Genomic DNA, 17,127 nt, shown 5'->3' with positions numbered 1-17,127 from the left:
AAGTTTAGTTGAATTCAAATGATAATTAAATTTTAATGCCATCAATAATTTTCACAACTCCTGTTACATCAAAAATTAAACATGATAGTGATGTGGTTGCAAAAGGTAAATAGTAAAATAAATCTGAAATACTATGATTTAAAAGGAAAACCAATTTTTTATTTTTTTATACTGGTTTACAATCATATTATCATGGGTCTTAATTCTCAAATAAATTTACTTGTAAAACAAACATACGTTACATAAATCCTATAGAACCACTCTTAACGGTTTATTAAACAGAATTTAAATTTTTTCAAAAATTTTTAAATAGACCTGGGTCTCAAGTTATTAGTCTTTTTTACTGGTGGTTAAGTTCACACATTTACGATGACGTTTGCCGGAGGAGTGCCTAAAGTCTCTAAATTTCACACAAAATAACATTTATGTACTTTATTCAGCGCTGATGAAGTTTTAGCTGACTGTATAAACTTCGCATTCGTAAGCCTTTCAGCTTGCTTGTAACACCATAGCATCACACAGTCAAAAGGGTCACACTCACTGCTCGCGCACAAAGTGTCTTGAAGCAGTGTTCACAAATTCGGGCAATCTCACTCACTTTCTTTCCAGATGATTGTAGATCCGAGGTAAACGAATACTGTACCAAATTGCAGTACCTGATATTTTGCATGCCAGGACGTGCTCTTGATAACAAGTCTTATTGAAGTTACACATGTTCTCCAACGTAAAATAATTTTTCAGATGATAAAATGAATGCTTAAAATTTTAAAACGGCCCTTTTAAAAATCACTTAACATAAATTTAAATCCTAAATAGGTATATATTGTTAACGTTTCCTTTTTGTTTCTGTGTACTTTTTACATTTTTTAATAGATGGATTAATTTATCACCATGCATGTGTTCGTTATTTTGTACAGTCTTAGTATTTGGCGTGAACTTAATTATGTTTTCTTTGTGTGTTTTATTTTTATTGCAAGTGTGCCTGGTAATGATAAACTCTGAGCAAACTAAAAATGCAGGCAACGCAGCAAAGTGACTTGTAGCCAAGGTCAACAGCTGGAATCCACCCAAAGATTGATTGGTGCCAGATTTAAAAAATGTGCCAAACCATAGAATGCCGGTTTAAAGACAGATCTTTATAGTGCTTTGACAAACTTAAGTACTCTTTATTGATACTTTTTAGGTTTCAAACTTGACACTTAAAGAAATAAAATCCTGGTGTTTTTAACCTACCAATATTATTATAATATTTTATTTCCTTGCTCAGGTAACCAAAACCAAAAACCTTAAACACTATTCAAAAAATGGTTTTATCATTTTGACAGGTGCTACAGAAAAAAATTCAGAATTTTACAGCTGAATATTTGTATACAATTAACAAAATAATTATTAATTATTAACTAGTCTGGTGCTTACTGAATCTGTTTATCAATTATTATTTTTTTATCCATTTTATCATAATGTTGAGCTGTCATTCTGAATGTTTACTGAAGTTTCCTTCAAAATGGCGACACCTTACCTTGGATTGTGTTTACATGCCTGGGCATGATAATAACATCCCAAGCTTTCTTAGTTAATTTATGTTAAATGTACACAGTTGGGATATATCCCCCCTGAAGTTATGAAAAACATATGTGAGATCTCTGTGAAGGCAGTATGTTATTTTGGGTGATGCAAGGTGAGCTGTTGCAACACCTGAAGTCACAAACCACATGATGATGTTACTCTCCAATCTCCTTGTTGTTAAAGTAAATTTTTTGAACATAAGAATTATTTAATTTTTTTAAACCCCTCCTGAAATAAACTCCTGCACTGATTTTTTTCAGCTCAGGGAATCCCAGGCATAGCGCTGGTGGGCCTGGGGTACGTACAGAAGGGGAATGGCGCCCTGGCGGTCGCTCTGCTCACGATCGCAATGGGCGTCAACTCGGGAACCTACGTCGGCTTCCAGGTGAACCACATCGACCTGTCGCCAAACTACGCCGGCACCATGATGGGGATCACCAACTGCGCGGCCAACATCATGTCCATCCTCGGACCGCTGTTTGTCGGCCTCGTGGTCAAGGATCAGGTGAGCACAGCAGTTCAGTGGCGGTCACGTACGACTCTGCTGCATCTGCTGTTTTGGGTTGTTGCATTTTCAAGCCACAAATTTTTTATTGAGGACAAGGCCTATGGATGTTCTATGTAAGTATTGCATTTTGTGTATTGTAGCAAATTTTGTCAATAGATATATCTCTGAGACGCCATATTTTAGTTGGTATGTGTAATAATTCGGGAAAATATTCATAGTTAAAATCATTGCGAGACTGATCTTGGCATTTGTCACTCACTGTAAGTTTAATCTTTATTTTGTTTTCACAGTTGGGTAATGCATGCAAAAATTTTTTTTTCAATATTGGTTTCATAAACATTTGAAATAAGCCAAAAAAACTAAACTATTGAAATGGCAAGTGAAGCAAGCCTTAAATGCCACGGGAGGGGGGGTGGGGCCATTGTGGTAGAGTGGTCAGTTCACTTGTCTTCCACCAAGACCAACTGGGTTTGATTCCCAGTTCAATAGAACCCGGAGTTTTTCCAAGTGGGAAACATGGCGGATGTTGTCGCGAGATACCGTAATCCCTCGCGTAATGTCCGCAGTAATTTGACCACATTTTTGGCCAAAAAAATGGGGTGCGGACATTATGCGAGGAAAAATACAAAAATACAAAATTTTGTGTCTTAATTATTACTAAAAAGGCACAAAACGTATCTGAAATCAATTTGGATTTCACTAGCTATTTTAAAAGAATATTGCTGCAGGATCGCTTGCAAACTACTCGGATTAGACCATGTTTACTTTGCTGTAATTGCCACCGGTAACTGTCTCGCACCCGCCGGAACATTAAAAAAAATTACGCATTATACTGAAATAAGAGTGGTTACGTGTGCCTTATTAATGTGATTAATATGTGATGGATTAAAACGGCTATTAACGGGACGGCTGCAATATTTTAGCCGTACCATATCCTTACGTGCGGCGCGTAGGGAACCAGCGAGCTGGTAACAGCGCAGTGACTCACCAGTTCCACATCTGCTGCGCACTGTACTCCCCCCCCTCCCGGCAATCTGATGGCCTTCGTGACGTAGAGGAGGAGGAAGGGGAAGGAAACATTTAGAGCGTGAGAATGACAAAGGGAGGGATTCCAACCAAATGTAAACAAAGAGGGGTTCTGTTCTGTCCTGACACGTAAAACAGGGTACACACTAATTAAAGTTGACGTTTCTTTTACGCTGCACTGCGTGTCTTACCTCAACAGAAAACAAGACTGATCCATGTCAGCAAATGTGATGTTAATTTTTTTTTTATTAATATAACATAACATTAAAACATTAAAACTTTACTTGAACCATTTCATACGAAACAGCACAGGCATTACTTCTTAATTCACGTATATAGTTTAAAACTTTAACTTCAAGTTCTGGGAACTTCCCAGCCTTGGGTCCGCAAAACGCACGCCGTGTTGCATTTGTTGACTGCAACTGTTCTTTTATTTTCCGCCACTGACTAATACTTTTTTCGTGCACTTCAAACTCCCTTTCAGCAGCCCTGTTCCCATGCTCTCAGCATAACGAACAACTCTTAATTTAAACCGAGCAGTGAAGGATTTATATTTACCCATTCTGTACTCTACACTACAAAACTCGACGCGAAACTCATGCCTTGAACTTGCGTGCGTGTTGGTCATCTGTGTTTACTGTTACCGTGCTTTGTTCAGTTCAACGAATTTTCCCACCTTTTCAGGACAGGAGAGAAAGGACAGCTCAAGGTCACGGCTTTGTTTACAGAGCCGTTAATTTTCCATTCGTACTGCGTCCTTTAGGGGTGGCCAAAGTTGTGTTGCCCGCCGTAGACAACTGGTGCGGACATTATGTGAATTTTTAATTTTTTCTTTTAAGGATATATAAATAAAGGGTGCGGACATTATGCGAGGGCGGACATTACGCGAGTGAATACTGTATATGGTTTTCTCTGGGTGTTCCCATTTTCCTACTCGTGCACTAGTCAACACTCCTATCTCATCTCTAATGACCCATATGTCAATGAGACAGTGCTATACAATTATGAAAAACTAGAATCTAGTTGTTAAAAGCGTACTAATGGCTGGGCGCGAGGCAGGCCAGTCAGCCGGGTGTTAGTTACCACTCGGGTGGGGCGTGGGGTCACGTGCAGCTCATTGCTTCCCGGATTAGCTGCCTAGCCTCACTACCTTTACCCCGCTTAATTCTTTGTGGCGCTTGGTCATCGATCTCACCTACCCTCGGGAAGGTTATGCCGATCCCAGAGGCGTAACTATAACGCCACTGTTCTGGGAGATTCGGGCATCGGGTCGACCCTGATGGTGTCATTTCAGGGGTGCGAGACCATTCCAGAAGGGGGGGAGACCATTCCAGAAGGGGGGGAGACCATTCCAGAAAGAGGGGGGGGGGGGTGTTGAGGGGTATAAAAGAGGCAATGCCAGCCTCCAAGTGTGGTGAAGTGTGGATGACGTGTGACCCCTTGGCGAGCGACGGTCTTTGTGTATCGGGGACTGTTTCGCGGCGCAGATGAGTGAGTAGTGCAAGATAGTGTTTTGAGACAGAGATTCGAGGTAAGAGATGAACGGTAGAGAGAGAGCCACTGTCAAGCTGAGCTCCAGTGGGGTGAGTTAACTGAGAACCATACAAAGGAGTTATTAATTTGTGGACAGTTTTTATTTCTAATAGTTTTTCCATTTCTATTTTCAAATTTCAAATATTTGAGGGTGTGTGCACGATCTTAGTTGACCTTAAACTTCCGCATTTAGTAGCATTTCCTTACATACATGCTCATGTCGTGTATAACGAATGTAACTGTGTACAGAATTAAGCACATAAAGTATATATGTTACAAAAGAGGTTATAAACTTTTTTAACTTTAAATAGCTCATGGACTAACAAATGGTAATCTATATTATTGAAGGAGAGGGATTTGTCTAGGGCTGGGCCGATGCCGATTCCGATTCTTAAGTATCGGCCGATATTCAGAGTATCAGCATCGGCAGCATCTGTAAAATATTTGCCGATACTTCGTGCCGATACATCATTCTAAGTTCTTAAACTGTGTTATATTGTTTTTGTTAGAAAAATATCATTAAGGAATAGTATTTCACGCAACTGGTTTTTTTGTAAGTCAAAACTATTTTTTAAAATAATTGCCTAATTTTGTAATTTATGCACTATTACACTAAGTTTCCTTCCCACAGCGCTACTGTTTTAAAGTAAACTGGTCGTGTTGATTGTTTTAAAAATACAATGGAGCCCGAGAACCATAGAGACGTGCATAACTGCATACTATAAATGGATAAATGTCCTAAACTTTAGCTTATACCATTTCTGATGTACCAATGTACTCAATAATGTTTAATAATTGTACTTATGCAGTATTTATGTATATATGTATTATCTGCATAAAATTGACTTGACTTGTTCTATATCCTGGAGCCCTTAACTCCATATGGGATCCACTGAACAAAAACTGAATAAATAAATAAAAAATTATTCATTGCCAACTGTGGAGCAAAGACAGCCTCAAGTTACGTTTACCAGTGCTCGCGATAAAGTAAATTGCACTCGCGATCATGTTTACAGCACTCGCGATCATAGAAACAGTTGCTGAAGAACGTCTGAGTAGCTTGCCCCATCTCCATGTTATTTATATATCTATGGCTTTGCTGATGTTATGTTGTTGTGTTTGTTTACAATTTAGTATTTACGTTAGCTTGAATTGTTAAAATCTAAACCTAAAGTGATATTTTAAAGATTTTTCTGAGTGTGATGATATGGCTGGGAAGAGAAATGAAGTTTGTAAATACTTCACTCTTCAATCAAATGAAGATACCAAGGCTACATGCACTTTCTGCCATGTAAAAATATCACGAGGTGGGGCAATGCTTAAACATGTGGGCTGAAAAAAAAGTATTTGTGAGTTTTATTATTATTGTAAGATGCATGTTAGTAAGTGTTTTGACCGTTTGATGGTACTCTCATTATAATATGAAATTAAAAATACGTACTTTATAAGTAAAATATCTTTTCATAACACAAACATTTATTTGGTTAGTATCGGCATCGAGTATCGGCAGTATCGGCCCATAAGAATCGCTATCAGTGGAATCGGTGAAAAGTGGTATCGGCCCAGCCCTAGATTTGTCTGTATCTCTATTTAGCGATTTTAGACCTCATTTTCCCGATTATCTCCTGGAAAATGCAATTGCATTGTAAATGGCTTATTCAGTTTTGGATCTTATTTCATTCTTTCAATAATCATCTTGGCCATCATATTGACACAGTATCGGTAAAATATGAATGAATTTGAAGGTGTTTAAAAATGTTGATTTGAATATTGCATCTCTGGTTTTTGTACTAATATCTTAACTATAATGATATGTTTTCTTAGTTTGTAAGTTATTTTTTCCTAATTTGATTCAGTTTTTTTTTTGTGTGAGGTGTGGCAGTGGTGTGCCAGCAAAGAGGGGCTTTCTGACTGTTGGACTGCCATAGCAAAGCATGGTTGCATGAGCTAGTAATACATAAGATTGTTGAAAAGTGACTCTGAAAGATTTGTGACTCTTAACTATATAAAAACTATATAAACTTGTTTTTTTGCAGGAAAACATCGCTGAATGGAGGACTGCGTTCTTCGTTGCTGCTGCAGTTTACTTCTTGAGCACGCTCAATTTTGTGTTGTTTGGGTCGGCAGAAGTGCAGCCATGGAACGACCCAGAGTACAAAAAGACTAAGAGTAAGGCGATAAATGAGCAGATTAAGCATGCGGACCTGGTGAAAAGATAGTGCTGATGTATTTGTACATATTTATTGGAAACTTCTTTCTGTATTGTTTGTTTTACTTCTGAAAGTTTGGCCTGGTCATGAGACTATATGCATGTGATGGTGTAAATTTTCTGAGATTCTTTCTTCTATGAATGGCCTTCCAAGGAATGCATGCACACATTTTATAAAGCATGCAAAAGGTGAACATGCTGGAATGTATTAGCTGGTGTTTGCATGTCAGTATTTAACAAAATCATTATATAAAATTTATAATAGTACTTATCTAACAGCATAAGTAAATAACATAAGAAAAGTTTGACTGTTAATATAAAAGGTACATTCTGTATAATATGCATGGAAGTATATTTGTTTGGAATATTTATATTGTTTAAACTTGTTTGCTGTTGCAATATACATAGTTTGTTAAATTTTTGTAAAAAATGTAAATATTTTTTGAATTCTCATTGTCTTAAAAGTATACACATTTCTTTTGCTTACCTTTTCCTAACATGTGGTGTGCCTTGAGACTATTTGACGCAGACAACATTGCGATGGCTACAGAAGAATATGGCAGATGTCCCCTTTAATCAATATCCTGTAGAAAGATTTGAAATTGCAGCATTTTTCATTATATTTATTTATTTAATTTATTTGATTTGTTACATGCCACACCAACAGCACAAGGCTCCAACGGTGGGCACAACCAGGGGCGTAGCCAGGGGGGGGTTTTAGGGGTTCAAACCCCCCCTTAGCACAAATCTTTAATTAATTTCTTATTCATCGCTCAAACAAATTTCATATTAAAATTAATTAAATTTTTATCATTACAATATTTAAATTTAAGTACCGAAAACTGCTAAAATAGCACTATTTTACACCTTAAAATCCAAATTTTCCCGGGGGAGGACCCCCGGACCCCCCGCTTTAATACGGGGGGGGGGGGGGCATGCTTCTTAACACCCCCCTTACACAAATCCTGGCTACGCCACTGGGCACAACATGCAAGACATGTAAAAAAACAAATACAGTAACAGAACAAAAATAAGAACAAAACAATAAATTATAAGAACAACAAATAGTAGGACAAAAACAAAGACAAGACAACATAACATACAAATATCCATATGAGTGCTTAACTTCTAAAAAGTACTTAAAATAACAAAAATGTTTCATGAGAGTAATAAATGTATAAGTACAGAACATATAATATTATGTAGATAAATACAGTTAGTATCCTTAGATTAATACATCTGGTATTAAATAATTTAGGTAATAACATTAGATCATAAAGATAATTAATCTTCGGATGCCGAAAGAATAATTTTTTTAACAAGTTTTTTCTCTCTGGTAGGTTGTAAGTGATTAACATACATATTAAAATTGTTAACAAGTCTATATATAATATCATTTGTATTTAAAAGTGTGCACAAAAAAGGTGGGTTACGGCTATTAAAAGAAAGAATTTTAATGCCAGTAACATCAAATATATGAGGACATATAAGATTACCATAATAACAATGGAAGACAAAAATGGCATCTAAGATCTTTCTTCTAGTTGATAATGAACCAAGGAGGGAATTTAAATCTATGTTATTGATGGTATTTAATTTTTTGTTAATATAGTCAGATACTTTAGATTGAATCCTGTCAAGCTTTTCAATATCAGTGTTATTGATGCTATTCCATATAATAGAACCATATTCAAGTTTTGATCTTATTAGAGCTGTATAGAGGGAGAGAATAGAGTCAATATTGGAGGTGTTAAAGGTGATAAATTTAATTAGACCAAGTATTTTGTTAGATACCGAGATAATGTTTTCAATGAAAAGATGAAAAAATAGTTTTTGATCCAGTAAAATTCCTAGGTCTTTGACATGTTGAGATTTTTTAATAGGTGAGTTATCAAGTTTGTATTCATATTGCAATGGGTAGGTTTTTCTAGAGAAGGTAATGATAGCAGTTTTTTCCATGTTTAGATTGACCAAATTATTTGTGCACCAATTTGCAATTTCTGTAATATCACATTGTAGTAAATAGCTGTCATGATATGAAGAGATTTTTCTATATATCTTTAAGTCATCGGCAAAAAGAGTGCCAACTGAGTTCTTTAATCCAGATATTATATCATCAATGTAGATATTGAAAAGTAAAGGAGATAGTGTGCCACCTTGCGGGATGCCAGAAGGAGTTGGGTGGAGATCTGAACTTATATTCTGTACTGAAACATAAAAGTTTCTGTTATTTAAATAGCTTGTTAACCATGATAAATATTTATCACTTAGCCCAATTTTGGAACATTTGCTTAGTAGTATTTGATGATTAACAGTGTCGAAAGCTTTAGCTAAATCAAAGTAACAAACATCTACTTGACCACGTTGACGCCGTCCCCGCTACCTCTGAGTATTTAGACGTGATTTTGTTCAGTTCGTGATCTCAGGGAAGGTTCAGCCTTGTGGCTAGAGGTAGGGGTCAACGCAGTAGGGCCCCCCGAGCTGTTGAGGCCACTCGGGACGCCTGAATAATAACACAAAACTTCTTCAGATAGTTCGTGAATTTAATACAGCACAGCCCAATACATGGTGCTGCCCGTTCTGGCCGTAACGGTTTGCCCGACGCGACTAGTCACACGCGCAGCTCACTTCCTCAGTGGCGGCTCACGATTCTTATGCGCGTGAGGGGCAGACTCGTTTACGTGATGCGAAAGTTACAAAAGACACTCTGACATGGCACACAATATTTTGAAGCACAATACACTACACTAATACCTAGCTCTGGATTAAGTTTGGTGGCGCACTGCCGTACGACGGTGATACATAAGCCCTGACATGACGAATTACACTTAGGCGAACAACTATTCCACTAATACATTACACTTGATAAACTGGGCTAGCAGCACGTAGGCCTGTGTCTCCGGCGACTCTACGTGGTGTCTAGGTGTGTCCCAGGGACTGAATCGTTATTAAGTCTGATAGCACGTGTCGCCTGCTGGCTGCCCCGTGCGGGCCAAAACTAAATAGCCGGTAGGCTAGGTTGGGCGTGAAGCGCCGACGTAAAACCACATAATCTCCCCACAGTACTTACGTATGACGTGGAACACTCATCTTGAGCACTGATTGAATTAAGTTAAGTACCTCATGGTAAATTTAGGCCGACCGCGGAACTGTACGTAAAAGGTTGAAAAGAAATTACACTATGGAATACTACATGTCGGTGAATGCAAAGATTGAAGGTTCCGTGTTGCGCGCAGGCTGCCGGCCTGGGTGAGCTCTCAAAGGACACTGCCTGTGTCGCCGCGCGCGACCCCCCTCCCCCGCCAGCCCTCCCGCGGAAACGTGTGAATTTCGCGGGAAACTGAACCGGCCAGGTTCGGGACAAATCGCACAGTGAAACATGGTTTTGCAAAGACTGAATTATTAATTAATAAAAAATAATGTTTAATAAAATCCTGTGGAAAAACATAATTATAACAATTTGTTGTAGTGCGGCGGAAGGATATGCCACACCCGGCCGGATCCTTGCGCCGGTGTAGCACTCGTTGTATGGCGTTCGCCTCGTCGCACGAACTGCACTTTGCTGCGCGCACAGGCGCGTTCGGTGCACACGCTTTTGCGAGACGTTGATGAGGCATAGCGGTCTATGCGACAGAGGAGCATTGGCGGTCGGCGTCAATGCCCCCCCTTCTCTGAGACCGCTATGTGCATCAACGCCTCGCTTCACACGCTGAGCACTTCAGTGACGTTCGCCGCACTGCGAGCCGTACACTACGCGGCGGATTGGATGGTGTGTTGTGATGTAAACATTCTGCCCTGAATACCTCTCCCACTCAATGAATGCTAAGGGGTTATGCCCTGACCCGTGTCCTTTCCCCCCCTGGGACTGGGCAGCGACGTGCGCCTCTTCTAGCTCAATATGGTGACAAGTGGGTGGGGGGGTCAGCGTGGTCGGGGTGTGGCAGGGTGGTGGAATGGATGACGTGGGCGGGGGGAATGATAGGGGTCCGGCCACGAGTGTTGGCACCCCTGGATCGCCCCTTACGGGCCGCGCCCGGGTGGAGTAGCTCGACGGGGACCTGGACCACTCGTAATCCGCCAGGTAGGCCGGGGGTCGGCGGGCCCTCTGTGGTCGTGTGGTGGGGACTGTGCTGGTAGGGGTCTCCACTGGGCAGAGTGTGGTAGGTTCCCTCGTGTCCGGTTGGGTGGTCGGGCAGCTCGCCTCCACGGCGGGGACAGGTGCGAACTCTACCGGCTCGCTGTCGTCCGCGCAGCACGTCCTGACCGGGGCCCGACGTCTGCGGGTGGGGCGCCTATCCCTACTGTCCGGCTCCTCCCCATCCTCGGGCTCGTCCACGGACACCCGGAATTTGGCGTCCGCCAGGCTGAGGTCCAGCGGCCACAGTGGCTCGTCGTCCTCCTCCTCACAGACCTCCTCCCCCTCCTCGTCAGGAAACCAGACCAACGGATTCCCCACCTCCTCGGGGACGTGCGGAACTGTGGCCAGCGGCACCGGGGACCTGCTCGGGGTGTCCCGGAGGTCGGGTTGGGTGCACTCATGTGCCTGATCGGGGCTACCCACGTCTGTGTCGCCCGTGTGCATGTCCCCTCGGGTGGTGGGTTCAGGTGCTGCTCCTTCCCGCGGCGTATCTGTAGCTTCCTGGAGTGTGGGGGATGGTGAAGAGGGGGTCGTTGGGCCAACTCTGACCCCGTGCGCGACTACGCGCAGGTCATCCCGGTGCACTTTAGCGGGCCGCCCCCTTGGCGTCCGGACCGCATAGGATGAGGGGCCCGTCCTCCACAGGACCTCCCGCGGCTCCGACCATCGGGGCGCCAACCCCGCACAAAAGTTACGCGCCCCGGAAGACAAATGGTGCTGCCTGACATATACCAGCTGACCTGGCTGGATGGGGGGTGGGGGGTGACTACTCATGGGCGTGTGGGCCGCCAGGAATTGGGCCTGCCGTTGTCTGGCGTGCTCCCTCCCCTTCTCATGATTGGGGCGCGCCACCGTGCCCATGGCGACATCGGCCACCCTGCTTTCCCCGGGCAACGCCAAGTTCTTCCCGTACAGGAGCTCGGCAGGGGAATGACCGGTGACAGCGTTGGTGCGGCGCCGGAGGCAATACAACAGCTTCGGCAGGTGGACGTCCCATCTGGAGTGGTCGTCCCCCAACCTCAGCCGCAGCTGCGCCTTGACCTCCTGGTTCCGCCTCTCAGTGGGGTTGGCCTGGGGATGGTAAATGGGGGTGGTGTGGTGGTCGAGACCCCAACGGCGACAGTCAGCTCTCCAGCGCCTCCCGCTGAACTGACAGCCGTTGTCCGTCAACAGCACGCGCGCGAAACCATACCGCGGGAATATCTCGTGGTCCAGCAGGGCGGCTATGGTTCCGGCGCGCACGTTGGACACCGGGAAGGCCTCGACCCACCGGGTGAAAATGTCTGTGATGAAATCCAAGAACCTCCTTCCCCGGGTGGTCCGCAGGTAGGGCCCCATTATGTCCAGGGCCAGGGTGTGAAACGGGTCGCGGGGCCGGCGGGGACGCTGCTGCTCCACCCCGTCAGACCGCCTCGTCTTCCTCTGCTGGCACTGCTGGCAGCGCCGCACCAGGTCCCGTACGTCCCGCGTCACCCCCGGCCAATGGAAGGTCTTACGGATGTCTAACTGTGTTTGGTGCGCACCCGGGTGTCCCGCCAGCTCGTGCGTGTGGTGGAAGCCCATGACCTGCTCGCGGGCACCGAGCGGCACATGAAGGCGCCAGGCGTCCATGTCCCCTGGTACCCGGGTCTCCAACACCCCGTCCACGCACCTGTGGTAGGGGTGAGCCTGTTTCCCACATGACCGCACCTCGGCCTGTGTGGGGTCGTCTGTCCGCTGAGCCTGTTTCACGAATTCCACTAATTCACTCAGGGTCTCCACAGGCAAGACGGCGGGATGATCGGGGGCCCTTGGGATGTGAAATAAAGTTGCGGGCGCCTTCCCCGGAGTGACCGGCGGCGCGGCTCCCTCTGGCGGCAACAGCCCCTCCCAGTCCTGGTCATCCTGAAACGTGTTGTGTGGGTCGGGATGGCGCGACAACTCGTCGGCGAACTGGTTGTCCCGTCCAGGGACGTGCTCGACCGCAAAGTCGAAGTTCTGGAGCATCAGCGCCCACCTCGTGAACTTCGACTTGTGGCCCTGGGCGGAGTCCAGCCAGCGGAGACACTGGCTGTCCGTCCGCAGCGTGAACCGGCGGCCCTCCAGGTGGTGGCGGTAGCGGCGCATAGCCCAAACGACGGCCATGCACTCCTGCTCGTTCACATGGTACCGCCGTTCGGGCTGGCCGAACTTGGCGCTGGCGTACTCCACCACCCGGCGCACGCCTTTGTCCCCCACCTGGTATAGGACGGCCCCCATCCCCTCCTGACTGGCGTCTGTCTGAAGGAACAGGGGAAGGTCAGGCTGCAGACGGGCGAGCTGGTGGCACTCGCGGAACTGCCGTTTCACCGCATCCAGGGCGGCGTCCGCTTCGCTGGTCCACTGAAACCGGAGCTTGGGTGACAGCAAGTCCGTCATTGGGGCTGTGACGCTGGCAAAATGCGGAATGAACGAGCGCAGCCAGTTGAGAAGACCCATCAACTTCTGCAGCTGCTTGCGGGTTCGTGGGGCGGGTTTGGACTCAATAAGGTTCAGATGCTTTGGCAGAGGGCGGCAACCCTCCGCGTCCACCATGTGCCCTAGGTACTCCAGTTCAGCCGCCCCCACGTGGCATTTCTGGGGGGCGCACGTGAGGCCGTGTCTGGCCAGCCGCTCAAGGACCAGGCCGAGGTGCCGGGCGTGGTCCTCCCACGACCGTGACCAGATGATGTCATCCAAGTACGCGGCGGCGAACTCGCCCGCGTACCCGTCTAACACACGCACCATCATGGCCTGGAAGGTCGCGGGGGCGTCCATCAGCCCGAACGGCATGGCACAGAACTGGAAACGCCGGCCGTCAGGGGCAGTGAACGCGGTCTTCGGGCGGTCCTCTGGACGTACGGGCACCTGCCAGTACCCGGACTTGAGGTCCAGGGACGTGAAGATGCGGGCGTCGCCCAGCCCTGCCAAAGCGTCTGTTATGTTGATGAGCGGTGGTGGGGCGGGTATGGTTACTGAATTGACTGGTTTGAAATTCACACAAAAACGCATGGAGCCATCTTTCTTGTTCGCCATGACAATCTGGCAGTTGTATGGCGACTCACTGGGTTCGATGACTCCATCGCGTAACATTTCCGTGATCTGGGTCTGGATGACGTGCCTTTCAGTGGGTCCGAACCCGTATGGTTTTACGAACTGGGGTTGGTGAGGTCGGGTGGGGATGGTGTGTTCCGTGGTTGTGGTACGGCGGAGCATATCTGTGGCCGCAAACACCTGTGGCTGTTGAGACAAGACATTGTTTATGAGCTCTACATGGGCAGCAGGCACACCATTCCTCAAGTCCGCGAGCGTGATGGGTGTCCCCTGTTCAGCGGGTGGCCGATAGCCAGGCTGTAAACTGTGCGCCGCTCGTGGTGGCCAACGTGCAACCTCCCCTCCCTGACCTCCACAGTGGCGTCCTCCTGCGCCAGCCAAGGCAGTCCTAGGATCAGTGTCTCCCGTAGTCCCTCTACTACTAGTGCTGTTGTGTGACTAACATGGTCCCTGATAGAAATGGTGATGTTCGCGCGACCGACAACACGCGCTGTCGCCCCCTGCGTCGCTAACTGTACCTCCTCCGTACCTGAGTCAAAGTCCCGTACGCTCGAGCACTGAGCCGACACATACGTGTGGCTGGCGGCCGTGTCGACAAGAGCATGCACCGGCTGTCCATCCATCCTGACGGGAATCCGGAGTAAATGCCCCGCCCCAGGTCCCAACTGCCCTAATTGGAACGACTCACCACACTGCTCCCGGGGCGCTGCCGCTGCCGTCAGGCGGTCCGCAGGTGCTGCCGGTGTCGCCGGGGCCACCTGGTGTCCGGTGCGGCTCGCCGACGACCCGGTGCAGGCCGCTGACGAGTCGGGTGCGCCGCGCCCGTCCGTCCTGACGGGGCGTGCCGGTGTGTCAGCGGACACCGCAGGTGCTGCCGGTGTCGCCGGGGCCACCTGGTGTCCGGTGCGGCTCGCCGACGACCCGGTGCAGGCCGCTGACGAGTCGGGTGCGCCGCGCCCGTCCGTCCTGACGGGGCGCGCCGGGGTGACAGTGGAGGCCGGGCTAGGGTTCCGGGGACAGTGGCCAGCCATGGCACTACCCCCTAGCGGGCGTTTCCCGACGTGGGGCCGCCCGCCCCACGGGCTTGCCAGACAGCTGCCCGCGTGGGACAGACGTCGTGCCAGTGGTACCGCTCCTCACGGCAGTACTTGCAGCGCGGAGCCCCCTGGTTTGGTGCCCCGGTGTTTTCCCTGGGTGCGGCACGTCGGGGCGGCTGCTCCCCCTGTTGCCTCGGCACTGGCTCCACGTACGGTACCAGAGCCCTGGAGTCCCCGGGGGCCGCTAACATCGGTGGCGACGCTCCTGGCCGTCGGGTGGACGGCTCGCGGCTGCGGCGGACAACTTGCACGTCGCGCTCCACCTCGTTCGCCAACCGCACGAACGTCTCCAGTCCCTTGTCGGTGGCGGCCCTAAGGAATGGCCGCAGTTCGGGCAGCATCAGCTGGACGACTACCCCTAGCATGCTGCTGTCGTCCTCTCCTTCCGCCAGCCGTCGGTGGAGCCGCGCCTTAGACCTGATGAAGGCCTCCGCGCTTTCCCCCGCCTCTTGAGGCCGGCAGAACAGTGACTGTTGACACCGGGCCCGGGCACGGGCGTCGTTGAAACGCTCCTCCAGTCCGTTGGCGAAGTCACCCCACTCCATGCCGTATTCTCCAGCTGTGGTCCACCAGTCAAGGGCACACCCCCTCAGCTGATCGCACGCCTTCTCCGTCCACTCATCTGTAGGAACCGCGTATCGTGCCAGCCTGTCTCGGCATGTCCGCAGGAACTTTGCGGGGTCCTCGTGCTCCTGACCTCCGAACTCCGGCAGTTTGAGGGTGCCGCCGGGGCGCGGTGCGACAGGGGCCGCCGGCATCGCTGACGGTCTGTCCAGCGCGAGCTCGCACGCGCGGCACATGAACAGCCCATTCCGGAAGTTGAGGAACTCCCGGGCCTCGGTGCACGAGCGGTGCCTCACGGTGCCGCACTGGTGGCAGAACGCCACCTCATCGGGCCGCCGATGACATCCCCTCGCGCCGCACTTAATTGTCGACGTCGGCCCTGGTTTTCTGTCGTCAAAGTCTGTTTTGTGCTTCCTCTCTGTGTCGCAGGTACAGGTGGCGAAAATCCCTGCCGCGGCATGATTTATTGGCAACCCTGGCAGGAGGCATGCGTGGCATACCCCTTCCATGTCTATGCTTATCGCTCCGTCACGGCTCATGTTCGTGCTCATGTTCGGCGCGTAGCAGCTGCGCAGCTGCGCCACCTGATCCGTGTGCGAGGCGCGCGGACTTCCGCTCCCACAGCCGTTATCTCGCCTGGCGCGTAACTTGATGCGCGTCTGGCGTGTAACTTGACGCGCGTCTATCGCCAGGTGCCCGCTCCTTTGGCTGTCTGCGCGTCGCGTCCGTTTCCGCGCGATTCCCGACTTCCTACGCGAGCCCTTACTGGTACACTAATTTGAAGTATAAAATTTGAAAAATTTGAGAAAAAATTTGAAAAATTTGAAACAAAATTTGGAAATTAATTTTTAGAAAATGAAAGCCACACTAGTCGGGCGCCAATTTGACGCCGTCCCCGCTACCTCTGAGTATTTAGACGTGATTTTGTTCAGTTCGTGATCTCAGGGAAGGTTCGGCCTTGTGGCTAGAGGTAGGGGTCAACGCAGTAGGGCCCCCCGAGCTGTTGAGGCCACTCGGGACGCCTGAATAATAACACAAAACTTCTTCAGATAGTTCGTGAATTTAATACAGCACAGCCCAATACATGGTGCTGCCCGTTCTGGCTGTAACGGTTTGCCCGACGCGACTAGTCACACGCGCAGCTCACTTCCTCAGTGGCGGCTCACGATTCTTATGCGCGTGAGGGGTAGACTCGTTTACGTGATGCGAAAGTTACAAAAGACACTCTGACATGGCACACGATATTTTGAAGCACAATACACTACACTAATACCTAGCTCTGGATTAAGTTTGGTGGCGCACTGCCGTACGACGGTGATACATAAGCCCTGACATGACGTATTACACTTAGGCGAACAACTATTCCACTAATACATTACACTTGATAAACTGGGCTAGCAGCACGTAGGCCCGTGTCTCCGGCGACTCTACGTGG

The 17,127-nt window shown here is 47.8% G+C and overlaps 1 protein-coding gene across 3 annotated transcripts in view; it reads left to right on the top strand.

Moving 5' to 3' along the window:
- The window catches only part of LOC134542482 (putative inorganic phosphate cotransporter), a 155,779-nt gene that overhangs the window by 120,365 nt on the left and 18,287 nt on the right, over window positions 1–17,127 (top strand). For 2 of the 3 annotated variants that reach the window (XM_063386805.1, XM_063386804.1), the window contains exons 8-9: window positions 1,827–2,071; window positions 6,670–6,802. In XM_063386805.1, the coding sequence (XP_063242875.1) occupies window positions 1,827–2,071; window positions 6,670–6,802 (378 nt within the window). Of the gene's footprint in view, window positions 1–1,826; window positions 2,072–6,669; window positions 7,279–17,127 lie in introns of those variants that run through there. The other variant, XM_063386806.1, reaches the window with a different exon arrangement.

The sequence above is a fragment of the Bacillus rossius genome (assembly GCF_032445375.1).
Source record: "Bacillus rossius redtenbacheri isolate Brsri chromosome 4 unlocalized genomic scaffold, Brsri_v3 Brsri_v3_scf4_2, whole genome shotgun sequence".
Classification (NCBI taxonomy): domain Eukaryota; kingdom Metazoa; phylum Arthropoda; class Insecta; order Phasmatodea; family Bacillidae; genus Bacillus; species Bacillus rossius.
Note: the sequence above shows the minus strand (reverse complement) of the source record. Positions and strands in the feature narration are given on the sequence as shown.